Source organism: Muscardinus avellanarius (genome assembly GCF_963383645.1).
Source record: "Muscardinus avellanarius genome assembly, chromosome: 15".
Classification (NCBI taxonomy): domain Eukaryota; kingdom Metazoa; phylum Chordata; class Mammalia; order Rodentia; family Gliridae; genus Muscardinus; species Muscardinus avellanarius.
This window is the reverse complement of record NC_137801.1, coordinates 87,691,106-87,707,413: the sequence shown is the minus strand read 5'-3', so window position 1 is coordinate 87,707,413 and position 16,308 is coordinate 87,691,106. Positions and strand designations below refer to the sequence as shown.

Genomic DNA, 16,308 nt, shown 5'->3' with positions numbered 1-16,308 from the left:
GAACCCAAAGGAATTCTACATTTAAGCTGCACTCCCCCAGCCCAATTTTTTTTTTTTTTTTCGGATCTGGGGATGGAACCCAGGGGCATTCAACCTCCAAGCTACACCCCTGCCCTATTTTTTATTCTTTATTTTGAAACAGGGTCTCACTGAGTTGCAGAGGGCCTCACTAAGTAGCTGAGGCTGTCTGCGAACCGTGAGCCTCCTGTCTCAGCCTCCCGAATGTTGGGATTACAAGTGTGTACCACCATGCCCGGTTTCTGATTTTCTTATTTGGAAACGGGCTCACTAGATTGATAAGAGTCTCACTACTTGCTGAGGCTGTCCTCCAACCTGCAATCCTCCTGTCTCCGTCTCCCAAGTATTGGGATTACAGGCATGCACTACCACGCCTGACTACAGACTTTTTTTTTAAAAAAAAAATTTCTTTTAAACATAATTGGGCTCCTAGTGGTATGCAAACAAATACCATAGAGAATTCCAGGAGATAACAGACTACCCAAGATACACAATTAAAAATTATTATCAAGCCAGGAGTAGTAGCACATGCCTGTAACTTGAAGGGCTGAGTTCGGAGGATCACAGATTTGAGGTCAGCTTCGGCAATTTAGCAAGATTCTTAGTAACTGAGATCCTGTTTATTTCTTTCTTTGCCTTTCTTTTTCTCTCTTCCTCTCTATCTCTACCATCTCTATGATAATGGAAATTGAACCCAGAGGTATTCTACCTGTGAGCTGCACCCCCAGGCTTTTTTTTTTTTTTTTGAAACATTATATCACTAGGCTTTTTAGGTTCTTGCTAAGTTGCCAAGGCTGACCTACAACCTACAATCCTCCTGCCTCAACTTCCCAAATACTGGGATTACAAATGCATGCACCACTGTGCCTGGCAGAAGATGGATAAAATAAAAAACTAAAGAAAAAGGGCTGTAGATAGAACATCCCTGGGTTCAATCCCCAATACTACTTAAAAATAATATCGCCAGGTGCGGTGGCACACGCTTGTAATCCCCGCGCTTGGGAGGCGGAGACAGGAGGATCGCGCTGGTTCAGAGCCAGCCTCGCTGGCTTAAGAGACCCTGTTTCCAAATTAAAATATAAAACAGGTCTGGGTAGTGTAGCCTGGAGGTAGAAGGGCTTCCAGGAACCCCAGTACCACCAAAAAATAATTATTATTATTATTATTATTGTCACCAAACATGGTGACCCATGCTTGTAATCCCAGCATTCAGAGGCTGAGACAGGAGGATTGTAGTTCAAGGACAGCCTCAGCTACTTAATAAGGCCCTTTGCAGCTCAGTGAGACCCTGTTTCAAAATAAAGAATAAAAATAGGGCTGGGGTGTAGCTCGGAGGTAGAATGCCCCTGGGTTATATCCCCAGTACTGCTAGAAAAAAAAAAAAGAAGGAAAAAAAGAGGAAGAAGAAAAGAAAGGGAGGAAGGAAGGAAGGAAGGAAGGAAGGAAGGAAGGAAGGAAAGAAGGATGGGTGAGTGAGTCTGGCCAAGTTGCTGAGGGCCTGACTAAATTTCTAAGGTTGGTCTCAAACCTGCAATCCTCCTGTCTCAGCTTCCCAAGTACTGGGATGACGAGCATGTACCACCATGCCCGGCTCCTCCTTTTCTAAGTTTCTAATGGGATAGAAGCTAAATAACTTTAACTTTACTTCCAGTAATATCTTTAGCCTAATGGGTGAACTTTCAAGAGAATCAATCTCTCTCTCTCTCTCTCTCTCTCTCTCTCTCTCACTCTCTCTCTCTCTCTCTCTCTCTCTCTGTCACACACACACACACACGGAAACCCCTTCCACTCATTTTCCCCGAGCTACATGGAGTCTCTTTTGCTTGTACCATTTCATTTTTCAATAGCTCCGAAACCTGTTGTGCGGCGAGGATTAATTCCGCCCGGCCTGGAGTTAGCCTGAGCTGTTCTGCTCAGGTTCCTGCCTGGCACTGACCCCTGGCCAAGGACATGAAGCCTTCTGATTAATAATGTTGCTTTCTGATCGCCGGGGCTGGGGAGGTTCAGGGAGATTTGTACCAGCGTGTCAGCATCACTTAATGAAAGCGGTAAGAAAGAAGGCTCGCGCCTGGTCTCAGCGAGCCCCCGCGGGCTCTGTGGAGGAGGCTGATCCTGCCTTGGGAGGACCTCCCTGCAGACAGCAACATATAGAAACCCCCGCCCGAGTCTCCATTTCAGACTCCCTGTTTCTGGAGTGTTCCCTGCTTCCTTCGGGGATTCTTGGTCCGATGGAGGAGCGGCTCTATCTCTGGTCCCCTCACCATGACTAGCCCTTGCTTTTTATATATATATGCCGGGCGTGGTGGCGCGCTTGGAATCCCAGCATTTGGGAGGCTGAGACAGGAGGATCATGGTTTGTGGCCAGCCTCAGCTCCTTAGTGAGGCCCTCTGAGACTCAGTGAGACCCTGTTTCAAAATAAAGAATAAAAAAGGGCTGGGGGTGGAGCTTGGAGGTAGAATGTCCCTGGGTTCCATCCCCAGTACCACAAAAAATAAAAATATATATTTATGCTGGTCATGGTGGTGCACACCTATAATCTCAGTACTTGAGAGGCTTAGACAGGAGGATCGCAGGTTCAAGGACAGTCTCCACAAGTAGTGAGACTCTCATCAACCTAGGCAGACCCTGTTTCTAAATAAAAATAAAATAGGGCTAGGGGGTATAGCTCAAAGGCTGAACGCCCTGGGTTCAATCCTCAGTTCCACTAAAAATTATTTATTTATTTGTATTTCTTATGGTACTGGGGATTGAATCCAGGGGCATTCTGCCTCCAAGCTATAGCCCCAGGCTCACTTGAGGCTGGCAGCAAACCTTCAATCCTCCTGTCTCAGCCTCCCAAGTACTGAGATTACAGGCGTGCGCCATCACGCCCGACTTCCCTGATGCGCTGGACAGGCTTGATCGTGACCGCAATGCTACTTAATTTTGGCTACAACTCTTCTATGCTTGAATCAGTGGAGCCGAACTCCCTCAGCCCTGTGGGGACGCAGCTGCAGGCCTTGCCAGTCCCCTTTCTCAGGTGACAGACAGTAGGCACTCCTGCCTGTAACACTGCTAAGCCGGCACAGGGCACACAGCGTGCGCTGCGGGAGCACGGGGACGTGGGATCCCGGCGAGAGTGGCTATTCTGGTCAGCATCTTTGCCGCTGTGACCAAAGTGCTTGACCAGCACAACTTAGATGAAGAAAGAGTGATAGGAGGCATGTGATTCAGAGGCTCCAGAGGTCATTCCTTGAACACAGGAAGCACGGCCCCAGGTCCTGGGACATGGTGAAGGAAGAGGTGGGGGAGCTGGACAGGGGCAGGGGCAGCCCCCGAGGTCGTGCCCACCTCTGAATCTTGCTGCGTCGGGACGTGCTCTCGACACCGGAGCCTTTGGGGAGGCGCTTTTGAACCCAAACCAGAGCAGAGACCCCGTGAAATCGCACACATATAGCCTTGGGGAAGACATCCTATAAACGCACAATAGTTATGTCGCGTGGGGTCGGAGTCTCTGCTTTTCCTCAAGTTTTCTTTTACTTTTTTTTTGGGGGGGGGTACTGGGGATGGAACCCAGAAGGAACTGTGGAAACCCATCGGGCTCCTGTCTCCTGACATCCAAGTCTACAGGATGTGGCCAGCAGCCTAGGGGGCCAGGAGCCGCTGGACAGCTGGCCAGTGGGCGCGGGCTAAGGAGATTGATGAAGCCAGAGGAAAGAGGCCCCGAGGAAAATGTAGGACCTGAGGCTGCACAGGACTTTCCTACAGGAAGCAGGAGCCCTGTAGTGAGGGGTCTGGGGTAGAGTGATGTTATCCAGCTCATGTCTGTGGAAGGGCACATTGAAACCCATGGTATTCCACCACTGAGCTGCGCCTCTGGCCCTTTTTAATTTTTATTTTGAAAATGTGTGTGTGTGTGTGTGTGTGTGTGTGTGTGTGTGTGTGTGTGTGTGTGGTACTGGGGGTGGAACCCAGAGGCTTTCTACCTCCGGGCTACACTCCCAAACCTATTTTATATTTTATTTGGGAACAGGGCCTCCCTAAGTTGCTGAGAGCCTCACTAAGTAGCTAGGCTGGCTTCCGACCTGTGATCCTCCTGTCTCAGCCTCCCAAGCGGGGGATGACAAGCCTGCACCCCCACGCCGGGATTTTTATTTTGAAGTTTTATTTGGGCATCGTGTTAAGTTGCCAAGGGCCTCGCTGTATTGAGGCTTGAGCCTCGATCCTCCTCAGGACCTCAGCCTCCCACGTCCTGGAATTTCAGGCATGCGCTCACATGTCCTACTGAAGTGCACTCATTTAGGTAAAACCAGGAGGGAGGGAGGGAGGGAGGGAGGGAGGGAGAGAGAGAGAGAGAGAGAGAGAGAGAGAGAGAGAGGAAGAAGGAGGAGGAGGAGGAGGAGGAGGAGGAGGAGGAGGAGGAGGAGGAGGAGGAGGAGGAGGAAAGAGAGAGACAAAGAAAAAAGAGAGGAAGGAAGGAAGGAAAGAAGAAAGGGTTCCGTCCGTCCGTGAAGGTGTCCACTACCAGTGTCACTAACCTGTGCGGGGAGGGAGGGAGGGAGGGGCGGGCGGGACGCGGAGGGCGAGGGTCCGAGGGTCTGCCCCCGGCATCTCCCTCGGACTAGTGCATTCCGATGCGCGGATTCAAGTTTTGCAAAGGGTTTATGTGCGCGTGGGACCTCGCCGCGACGGTGAGTCCAGGAGGCTCCCACTTCTGCGGCCTCCAGGCCGGCGCTGCCCCGCGGCCCTCCCCCGGCCGCGGGTCCCGGGGCCGCTCCTCCAGGCCCGGGGCGGGGGCCAACCCGGGGCGCCCCCCCCCGCCGCCTCTGGTCTGCAGCCGGGCGCCCGACCCCCTCGCCCCGCCCCGCCCCCTCCCCACCCACCTGCCCGGGTCCGCCCTCGGCCGGGGCTTCCGCCGCTGCCCGGCGGCCGCACTGGGCGGCTGGCTGGGCCCGCACGGCCGGGATGGCGCTGGCCGCGCTGCGGCTGCTGGGGCTCCTCCTGCCCGCGCTCTGGGGCCGAGGTGAGTGCGGCGGGCGGTGCGCGCCCCAGGGTGCCCGCGCCCCAGGGTGCCCGCGCCCCAGGGTGCCCGCGCCCCAGGGTGCCCGCGCCCCAGGGTGCCCGCGCCCGCCCGGGGCTCCGCCTCTGCCCGCGCCGTCGGGTCGGCCGGGCCTCCGCGGGGATGGGGCCGGGGCGCGGCGGGGATGGGGCCGGGGCGCGGCCCCCCACGGAAAGGCTGTGGGCGGCGCACCCCAGGAGGGGCTGCGGGGAGGGGGCTGAGCAGGCTCGACCCCGGGGAAGGCTGACACCGGGAGCCCCCGCACCCAGCGCGCCCGCTGTGCACATCTGGATCGCCAGGACGGTCACCGGTGTCCGCCTCTGAGTCTGCGAGGGCCTTTGAGAACACCCGAGGGCGAGGTGTGCGGGCGCAGGCCCTCGTCCCCGCGCCTGGGAGGCCGAGACAGGAGGATCGCGCGGGTTCGAAGCCAGCCTCAGCTACTAACTGAGGCTCTCAGCAACTTAGGGAGACCCTGTTTCCAAATAAAGTATAAAATAGGTCTGGGAGTGTAGCCCGGAGGTAGAAAGCCTCTGGGTTCCATCCCAGTAACACAGAGAGAGAGAGAGAGAGAGAGAGAGAGAGAGAGAGAGAGAGAGAGAGAGAAATATACCAGAGTTCACTTTATGGTCCAATTTAGTTTTTTTTCCCCCTTTTGGAAGCTCAAATGAAAATCTTCTAAGTGCATTTCTCTTTGACATGTTAAACTCCATAAGCGATTTATAACTTGAGGCAGCCTAGCAATTTGGACCGCGCATCAAAAGCCAAAATCAAGCAAAGAACGGGGGCAGTCCTGATCCCCGCCCCCACTCCCACCACCAGATCCTCATAAGCCCTCGGCTTTTCAGCCAGGTTCTTTTTTTCATAATCTGCTGTAAATCGGGTACATTTTGCTACTAGCGACGGCTGGTCTGAAATTGTCCCAGGTACTGAAGGTGGTAAACACCGTGGGGAGTGAAATAGGAACAGATACTAAAAAATCAGACGCTTTTCTTTTTTAAACTTTAAAAACACTGTAATAAAGAACCGCTGTAGCTGATAACCAGTTTTAGTCAGATAATCATAGGTCTTTTAAAACCGGCCCAGCAGGAAGAATAACGTTTCTCCCATTTTCCTTCGTTTGCTTCTTATGTTGAAATGTAACTGTGCGGTCGCCGAGTGTTCCATCTTATCTTGTGAAAAGCCTCAGGGATGGGATTCCTCATCCCCCCTGGTTTGGGGGATGGAACCCAGGGCCTTGATTCTGCCAGGAAAGTACTGTGCCACGGAGTTACACCCCTAACTCCAGGATGGGAGTCTCGCTGGCGGGACTGGAGTAGAGGAAGAGTGCTAGAGGAGTTAAAAATGGAAAGTAGATGCTTCGTCTAGTTCTAAGATTTTCATTTTGTAATTCATGGGTCTGGGTGGCTTGCTGACCAGACAGGAGAAAGACAGGCCATGAATATGTGTACAGTCTGCACTGTAGGAGGATGGACAGGTAGGGCAAACGTACCCCAGAAATTTCCCCCACCCCAAACACATAAGCACCAGCGCGCACCGAGGTTACACTGCCCAGTCAGGGACATTTCAAGGCTTTCTACGCCGTCCTTCCCGCTCACTGCCTGATGGCGGCGCCAGCGAGCAGCAAACCTGCCACCGGGAAGGCAGGGGAGAGGTTGAGGAGAAAGTGGGTCGCAGTGAAGGCTTGTGGCCGGCTTAGCCTCGAGGAAGCTGGGTGGTCCTTAGAGCAAACGGGGCCTTACAAAGAAATTAATGTTTTTCCCCCAAACTGATACTATAATCTTTGTGTGTGTGTGTGTGTGTGTGTGTGTGTGTGTGTGTATTCGTGTGTGTGTGTGTGTGTGGTCAGTCCTGGGGATGGAACCCAGGGACATTCTACCTCCAGGCTACACCCCCAGCCCTATTTTTTACTCTGTATTTTGAAACAGGGTCTCACTAAGTTGCAGAGGGCCTCGCTAAGTAGCTGAGGCTGGCCAAGAACCCGGGATCCTCCTGTCTCAGGCTCCCAAGTACTGGGATTAAAAGTGTGGGCCACCATGCTGGGCTCATAATCTTTTTTTTCAAGTGGTCTGCCACAGAGGTCCATGGGCCTCAAAAAGTAACACTGTAACCTGAATTCCAGAAGCACTGTAAACATTTCCTCAAAGAGAGAACATTGAGTTACAATGTTGCTTACAACAATGGCCTCAAATACTTTCTAAGCAGGGTATATTTTAATTAATTAATGAATTTTTTATTATTATTATTTTTGGGGGGTGGTACTGGGGTTCCTGGAAGCCCTTCTACCTCCAGGCTACACTCCCAGACCTTTTTTTTTTTGGGGGGGGGAACAGGGTCTCTTAAGCCAGCATGGCTGGCTTCGAACCTGCCCGATCCTCCTGTCTCAGCTTCCCAAGTGCGGGGATTACAAGTGTGTGCCACCACGCCCGGCTTTGAATTAATGAATTTTAAAAATTGACTCTGGCTGGGCGTAGTGGTGGCACACGCTTGTAATTCCCGGGCTTGGGAGGCGGAGACAGGAGGATCGGGCAGGTTTGAAGCCAGCCAAGCTGGCTTAAGAGATCCTGTTTCCAAATAAAAATATAAAAAATAGGTCTGGGAGTGTAGCCCAGAGGTAGAAGGGTTTCCAGGAACCCCAGTACCACAAAAAAAAAAAAAAAAAAAAAATTGACTCTGGCCCTTTTTTTTTCATTTTTAAAATTTTACTTTATCTTATTTAGTTATGTACTGGGAATTGAATCTAGGGGCATCTACCTCTGTGCCAAGCCCCAGCCCCATTTTATTTATTTATTTATTTATTTATTCATTTATTTATTTTGCAGTCCTGGGGAAGGAGGGAACCCAGGGGCATTCTACCTCAGAGCTACACCTCCAACCCTATATTTTATTCCTTATTTTGAAACAGGGTCTCACTGAGTTCAAAGAGCTTCGCTAAGTAGCTGAGGCTGTCGGTGAACTGAGATCTTCCTGTCTCAGCCTCCCAAATGCTGGGATGACAAGCCTGCGCCCCCACACCTGGCTTGTTACTTTTTATTTTGAAAGAGGGGCTTGCTAAGTTGCCGCAGCTGGTCCCCAACCTGTGAGCCTCCCATCTCAGCCTCCTGGGGGTTATGGGCATCTGACCCATTTCTTCAAATGCTGAGTGGGACACACAGATTTAGGTTTCTAAATCTTATTTTGGGGAATAATTTCTAGGTAATCGTGGGAGAAGGGCCAGTAAGTTAGTTACTGGTCAGCATCGGTAGAACGAACTAGTGGCCAGGACTAGCTGGTAAGGAGGAGGTGGATTCTTCCCATGCCAAAGAATTGGGAGTAGGCTGCAGGACGAAAACGCTCAGCCGGGACCTTGGAGCCACGCGCCCACCACTTCCCATGAGGTAGCGGGGCCTCGATATTTGACGATGACTCTGGTTGTGCTGTCCCCTTGTTAAACATCCTCCGACAGCTTCCCTTTCCTTACCAGCTTTGCACAGACTCCCAGGGCCTCTCCCTCCCTCTTTGACTCATTTCGAATCATTTCCCTCTCGTTCCTGGCACCCCGGCCACCTGCGCGTGCACCTGAGGTGCAGCTTCACGCCTGCCGGCCGACACCTCCTTCAGATTCACTGTTCTCTGGCAGGAGACCTTCCCCAAGCGCTCAGCATGTGGGCTCCTTCCCTCTTTTGGATTCCAGCAAGATGTTCTCCTGAGGACGTCCCAACCCCAGCCACACTTCCATCCACCATTAATTGTGTGTGTGTGTGTGTGTGTGTGTGTGTGTGTGGTACTGGGGAGGGAACCCAGGGGCACTGCGGCACTGCACCTCCGACATACACCCCCAGCCCTAGTTTTTAGTCTTTTTATTTTCTGAAACAGGGTCTCACTGAGTTGTGAAGGGCCTCGCTAAGTAGCTGAGACTGTCCACGAACCCTGATCCTCCTCCGATCTCTGCCTCCCGAATGCCGGAGCGTGCGCCACCATGCCCAGCTCACCCACCCCATTAAATTTAACTTCCCGGCGACACTTAGCAGTGCCCAGGGCTTCTTCCTTCCTCCCTGGCTTTTCCTCCCCTGTGCCTGCGCTGCTCCGTCCCCGCCAGCCCCTGCGGAGTCCCTCGAGGTGCAGGTGCGCGGCGTGTAGCGTGGGCAGGTGCGCAGCAGGCGCCGCTCCCCGGCTCCCTTCCTTCTGGCTTTTTCAGAAGCTGAAGCTCTTGCTCCTTGAGCTTTTGGCTTGATTGATAGAAAATCTAGCCAGGCGTGGTGGCGCACGTTTGTAATCCCAATACTTGGGAGGCTGAGACAGGAGGATCGCGGTTCACGGCCAGCCTCAGCTACTTAGTGAGGCCCTCTGCAACTCAGTGAGACCCTGTTTCAAAATGAATAAAAAATAGGGCTGGGGGTGTAGCTCAGAGGTAGAATGCCCCTGGGTTCAGTCCTCAGTACAAAGGATTAAAAAAAAAAAAAAAAAAAAAAAGAAGTTGAGTAGAGGGTGCTTGTTCTCTGGCTGAAAATAAACCTAAATAAAACCTTGAGTTCTTGGGGCAGGACTGGGGTCCCCCACCTTCTGTTGTCCAGGGGGCTCTGGTGAAGGGCTGTGCGGTGCTCGTGCTCAAATCCTTTGCCCTGAGGGTTTTGTTTCCCAGCCAGTTCAGGGATGAGGTGGGCGGCACCCACCCCCATCCTTTGCCCATTGAGCTGGGCCTGGACGCGGGGCAGCAATAGCTTCCTGTCATGTGCCTCTCAGGAAGGTATAACACAAGGCTGGCTCCTGCCAACTTCTCCCACAGAATTCCACGGCGGGCGTGGCTTGGCCTTTGTTTTGGTTTGAGCTTTGGGAGCCTCCCTGGGGCTGGTCATTCCTGTCCCTTTGACCAGCTCCAATCTAGGTTTCCACAGGAAGGCGTTTCACTGTTGCTTGGGGTCAGCTCCGGGCGCGCTCTTGGGCGGGTGCATGGCGAATGGAGAGGGGCGAGCCCCCACTCCCGGTCCCCCAGCTGAGCCTGGGGGTGCACGCTCCAGGAGGCCCTGACTCTTCTCTCCAGCCCCGTTTGCTGCCCCCTGTCTGGAGGTGAACCGTTGCCTCTCTTTCCCCACTCACACTCTTCTCCCTCCACGGAGATGCCGGAACTGCAGCCTGGCAGGGCTGGAGAATTCCATCAGGGTCTGGGGCCCCGTTTGGAGGCAGACATCCGACCTTGTGCCTTCTCCCTCCAAAGCTTAAGTTTTGTCTGAACCGAGGCTGTTTAGAGGGCGGGTTATCGTAACCATAACCGCAGCGAGGACCTAGCTTTCCCCAGCGGCACCTTGAGCGGCGGGGCACCCCTTCCTGGGAGCACGTCTTTCCCACTCTGAGGCTTCGGGACCCGTGCCTGAGGCGAGTGTGAAGCCGAGCTGTCCCGGGCGGCTACCATAGAGGAAGAAAGGGTGGTTATAGCTTGATGTCTCACTGAGCGAACAGCCGGTGCTGATGTATGTATTCACTTAGCTAGTCCTGGTCCTGGGAACTGGACCCAAGGACATTCTACATCCTTAGCCTTTTTTTTTTTTGATGGTACTGAGGATTGAACCGAGAGGCATTCTACCTCCCAGCTATATCCTCAGCCCCTTTTAATTTTTATTTATTTATTTATTTATTTATTTATTTATTTTTGTGGTACTAGGAATTGAACCCAGGAGCATTCTACCTCTGAGCTACACCCCCAGCCGTATTTTGTATATTTTATTTTATTTTTTTATTTATTTATTTATTTATTTATTTATTTATTTTTTTGGTGGTACTGGGGTTCCTGGAAGCCCTTCTACCTCCGGGCTACACTCCCAGACCTATTTTTTACATTTTTATTTGGAAACAGGGTCTCCTAAGCCAGCGCACGCGGCTGGCTTCGAACCTGCGCGATCCTCCTGTCTCTGCCTCCCAAGCGCGGGGATTACAAGCGTGTGCCACCACGCCCGGCTGTATATTTTATTTTGAAACAGGATCTCACTGAGTTGCAAAGGGCCTCACTAAGTAGCTGAGGCTGTCCTAGACCTAGAACTGCGATTGCGATCCTCCTGTGTCAGCCTCCCAAGTACTGGAATTACAAGCCTGGCTTTTTAGCCCTATTTTCATTCTTTTTATTTATTTATTTTTTTTTTTTGTGGTACTGAGGATGAAACCCTTCTACCTCTGGGCTACACTTCCAGACCTATTTAATATTTTATTTGGAAACAGGGTCCCTTAAGCCAGCGCGGCTGGCTTCGAACCTGCGCGCTCCTCCTGTCTCAGCCTCCCAAGCACGGGGATTACAAACGTGCCCACCATGCCCGGCTCATTCTTTATTTTAAAGCAGGGTCTCACTAAGTTACAGATGATCTTACTAAGTAGCTGAGGCTGTTCATAAACTCGTGATCTTCCTGCCTCCACCTCCCAAGTACTGGACTTACAAGTGTGCGCCACCACGCCCGGCTTATTTTTTATTTTTGAAACAGGGTCTCACTGAATTGCAGAGGCTGACCTTGAACCTGTGATCCTCCTGTCTCAGCCTCCCAAGTGCTAGGATTACAGCTGGGCACCACTGTGCCCAGTCCGATGCCCAGCGCTAAAGCGTGCAGCTCCACCCTTCGTGCCCATTTTCCCAGGTGATGCGGCAGATTTCCCGAGGGGGACTTGAGGGCAGCGGGGTGGGAAAGGGGGCGGAGGAGGAGAGAGGAGAGAGAGCAGAGACAGCTTCGTGTTGGGGTTAAGGTCATGTGTCAGAAGTTTTACGCCATAAGCTGAGAGTATTGGAGAGGCTGATGCTTGGAGAAAGGCCGTCCCATTTCACAGCTCAGCGTGCGGGGTTTCTGAGGCAGCCCCTTTTCGTGCCTGTGTCACTTTTTGTACATTGTATTTACAAATATTTTTCGCCTTTGAGCATCCTGTCTAGTGGCTATGGCTTGAGCTGACCTGCACAGGGTTAGTGGTCAGCGGGCGAGCCCAGGAGGGGCCGCGCTCTGCCCTGCTTTCAGGCTGGCCCTTGTCCAGGCAGCGCCCGCTGCGAGTCGTGTGTGTGTGTGTGTGTGTGTGTGTGTGTGTGTGTGTGTGTCCCCACCTCTTTGTGTTCAGTGCGTCTGGGACTGTAAACATCTCAGAACCTGCCGGGGACCTTGTCCTGGTCCTGCCTCCCATGAGATACACAAAGGAAAACCTTGTTTGTTTTGGAGAAGGGGTGTTTTACTCCTCTAAGCCTCCCGGGCTTCTTGTTACAGCCATTAATAGTAGACAGGCTTCATTCTGGTTTGGAACCATTTTCACCAAGAACAGGCTGTTCGGGAGGAATAACGGGACGGAGGCTGAAAGTGGCTGCGAGTCCCATCTTCCCCTGACCGCCCTGCCAGCTCTGGCTGGCCGGGGAGGCCGCACGGTCCCTGCGCGGGTCCCTGCCGGCTTCTCCACTTGGTGGTGGGTGGCAGGCTGCCCCAGGCAGGAACAGAAGCCGGCCTGGGAGCCTTTGTGCAATTCGGCACAGGATCTGAGGACAGTTGAGAGGAAACCAAGAGTCTTTGAAAGTTTGGGAGCAAAGAAAGGAAAGAAGCTCACTAAATATAGTATTAGTTTGTTAAAAAAAAAAAAAAAAACCATAGTAACCACTTCGGGAGATTAAACATGTTAAGTTCTCATCCCAGTTTTGATTTTAGCCTTCAGAGACGCCGGGTGCGGTCCCTCGTCCTTCCTGATTCCAAGTCACCCTTTGTCAGTAGGTAGAGCATGATTCTGGGGCCCCTTCCTGGCAGCGATTCCACCCGAAGGGGCCAGGAGTGGCGGGAACTGACCGACCGGGTGCACGGAGCCCGGTCTTTGATTCTGGACGTGAACAACCGTAGGCACCTGCCTAGATATGGGGACGGAGGACAAGGGCGGGATGTGTCTTAAGCCACCCGTGCCAGTGGGTTATTTCTGTTGTCGGCTGCCGTTCCCTGCCACCCGGGCCGTGTCCCCAGGAACATCCCCCTCCAGCTCTCTCTGTAGCAATAGAATAGACTGGAAGTCCAGAGGCATCTTTCAGAGACTGTTGGGCCTCCCCAGACTGCGACCTCTTCTTGTCCAATCTGCTAGGAGCATGGAATCGTGGGTTCTGGGAACAGCGAGATGGACTCAGTCTCCCTGGGGCACAGGAGATGGGACTAATTCCCCAGGGGAGACAGCCAAAGCTTTAGTTCTGGGGAGAATGACGTCTTTAAAAACAAAGTCTAAGCCGGGTGTGGCGGCGCACGCTTGTGATCCCAGCATTTGGGAGGCTGAGACAGGAGGATCTTGGTTCCCAGCCAGCTGCAGCTACTTAGTGAGGACTTTTGCAACTCAGTGAGACCCTGTTTCAAAATAAAGAATAAAAAAATAGGGCTGGGGGTGTAGCTCTGAGGTAGAATGCCCCTGGGTTCCCTCCCCAGTACCACAAAAGTAAATAAATAAATAAAAGTCTATTCAAGCTGGGCAGAGTGGCATCCACCTTAATCCCAATACTTGGGAGGCTGAGACAGGAAGATCACAGGTTTAAGGTCGGCTTCAGCAACTTATCCAGACCCTGTTCCAAAATAAAAAATAAAATAGGAAGGGCAGTGTAGCTTAAAGGTAGAATGCTCCTGAATTCAATTCCCAGTAACACAGACACACACACACACACACACACACACACACACACACGTAATTATCTACCTATCTATCCATCTCTCTCTATCTCTCTCTATCTCTCTCTATCTCTCTATACATATTTGTTTATGGTACTAGAGATGGAATTTAGGGGTAGGTACAACTTAGCTCCATCCCTAGCCCTTTTTATTTTTTCTTTTTGAAAGTACCTGGGAGGCTGAGACAGGAGAATCGCAGGTTAACGGCCAGATTTGCAGCTTAGTGAGGCCATCTGCAATTTAGCGAAACACTGTTTCAAAACCTGGGGGAAAAAATCGGGCTGAGAGTGTAGCCCAGAGGTAGAAAGCCCCGGGATTGACCCCCAATACCACAAAACACTCCCAAATATGCGGGGCACAGAAAAGGATATAGCAGCTACTAAAATGCGCCTGTCTGCTCACCTCTCGGCATCGGAGGTCAGCCATGAGCAGTACGATGGGAGCCCCGTCGTCCCCTGTCCAGGTCTACCCCTCACCCCCACCAGAGCCAGCCACTGCGCACCGTGGGGCGCGGTTCCACGCCTCTCTCCCTCCCTCCGCCAACTCATGATTGTGCTGGTAGCATCCCCGGTGTCAGTGCTCGTCACCCGGGTACCCATCGGGCCTCGTGTAACACAGGCACGCACTTTGGCCGCGTTACCAAGAGGAGGCAATTTCCTCATAGGACAAGCAGTGGGAGGGCGACCAGGCGTGGGGGAGACGGTGGCTCCGGGATGGAGCCGGGGGCCTGGCACCTTGCTCTGTCATCTGTAATGAGTGGCTTAGAGTTCTTTGTCTCAAGTGGCTGCTGCATCTCCAGGCATTTCATCTGACTTCCAGGCAGAAAGAAGCCAGGGAACGGAGGATGGATGGTCTCATTCATTTATTTATTTATTTATTTATATTTTTATGGTACTGGGGATGGAACCCAGGGGCATTCTACCTCCGAGCTACACCCCCAGCTCTATTTTTTATTCTTTATTTTGAAACAGGGTCTCACTGAGCTGCAGAGGGCCTCACTACAGAGCTGAGGCTGTCCGTGAACCGCGATCCTCCTGTCTCAGCCTCCCGAATGCTGGGGTGACGAGTGTGCGCCACCACGCCCGGCTTCTAGCTTGCTTTTTTCCCTCCACGTTGAAGGGAAGCGCCTGGCTCGGCTCCCTCCAGAGGCAGGTTCACTGCCGTTTCACTTATCAGTCCCCCCCACAGGCACTTGGCTTTCCTGACTTGTCCAGTCACAAGCAGCATTGATGCTCACGTCCTCCTCAATCTTTTCTTTGTGGAGATTCATCTGTTGTAATCAAAAGCCCAGGTTTTTTGTTTTTGCTTTCAGTACAGGGAATTGAGCCCAGGGGGTTTCTACCTCCAAGCCACACCTCTAGCCCTGTTTTATTTTATCGTTTTAAACAAGCTCTCGCTAAGTTTCTGCTGAGGTCTTGCTGAGGCTGGCCTCAAAACTGTACTCCTCCTGTCACGACCTCCCAAGTAGTGAGATTACAGCGTACACCACCACGCCTGCTAAATGTACAGATTTTGAGCATGGAATTCAGTGAGAACTGACAAATGCTATGCGGGCAGCCCACTGCCTGGCTCAGGCTCACCGAGCCCAGCACGTCCCCTGCCCGCCCCGCAAGCCTCCACGGTGGAGATGCTGGCCAGGGCTTGGGTGCAGAGTCAGCCTCGTGGACTGGATCTGTTCTTCCATAAGCAAGCAGTTGCTGCGGCGCGTCTAGACTGAGATGGCTTCCCAAGGGCCCCTGGGCAGACGCGGTGATGCCCTGGCCGGGATGAGCCGGCTGGAGCGGGGCTGAGGCCGCCCAGCACTTTGACTTTTAACACCTTAGCCTTTCACTCTCCTGGTCAGACTCCGGGGCCTTGCAGTCCAGGGTGTATATACAATTATTCCTCTATCGTCACAATGGCAAGTTGGGAAATATGTTTAGTGGCTACAAGTAGGGGCTCAGTAGCTGGGCTGTGTGGGAGTGGAGGGGAGGGGAAGGGTGGCCCCCAAAGCTCTGACTCTCCAGGCCTCTGGGTGCACCCCAGTGGGGAGGAGGGGGCCCTTCGCTGCCACTTCAATGCTGGTGAGAGCAGACCCCCCGCCCAGTAAGAGCAACTGTGGTCCTTACCAGTTAATACCTGTGGATAGAGACGCAGCGTCAGCCCTGCATCCCTTGGGCCCTGATGATTCTGCCCTAGGGGTGGTTATGGCACCTCTTAAGCCCCAGTTAGACAGGAAGTCTAGGTTCCCCATTTCCCCTTACTGGCGTGAGTAGAGACGGGGTCACAGTGTACTCTGGGTCGCTTACTCGGGGAAGAGCAGTCTTATTGCCTGTGGGTTTTCTGTCTGGTTAGGTTGTTCCCTTTCCTGGTTCTTTAGAAAGGGCACCCGTTAGCCGAGCATGATGGTGCACGCTTGTAACCCCAGCATTGGGGAGGCTGAGACCAGAGGATCACGGTTTGCAGACAGCCTCAGCTACTTAGTGAGGCCCTCCGCAACTCAGTGAGACCCTGTTTCAAAATAAAGAATAAAAAACAGGGTAGGGGGTGTAGCTCAGAGGTCAAATGCCCCTGGGTTCCATCCCCACACCCGCGGGGGGGAAAAAAAAGAAAAGAAAAGAAAAAGAAAGGGCAGGCGTTAAGCCAGGCACCTC

At 52.7% G+C, this 16,308-nt stretch overlaps 1 protein-coding gene across 1 annotated transcript in view; it reads left to right on the top strand.

The window, feature by feature from the left end:
• Positions 1-4,963: 4,963 nt before the first annotated feature.
• MERTK (MER proto-oncogene, tyrosine kinase) overlaps positions 4,964-16,308 on the top strand; it is a gene marked incomplete at both ends in the record, with an annotated part of 83,704 nt that continues 72,359 nt past the window's right edge. Inside the window, 6 exons of the mRNA XM_080711446.1 lie at positions 4,964-5,021; positions 9,133-9,158; positions 9,608-9,691; positions 11,651-11,744; positions 12,260-12,452; positions 12,800-12,870. Coding sequence (XP_080567572.1) covers positions 4,964-5,021; positions 9,133-9,158; positions 9,608-9,691; positions 11,651-11,744; positions 12,260-12,452; positions 12,800-12,870 — 526 coding nt within the window. The remainder of the gene's footprint in view (positions 5,022-9,132; positions 9,159-9,607; positions 9,692-11,650; positions 11,745-12,259; positions 12,453-12,799; positions 12,871-16,308) is intronic.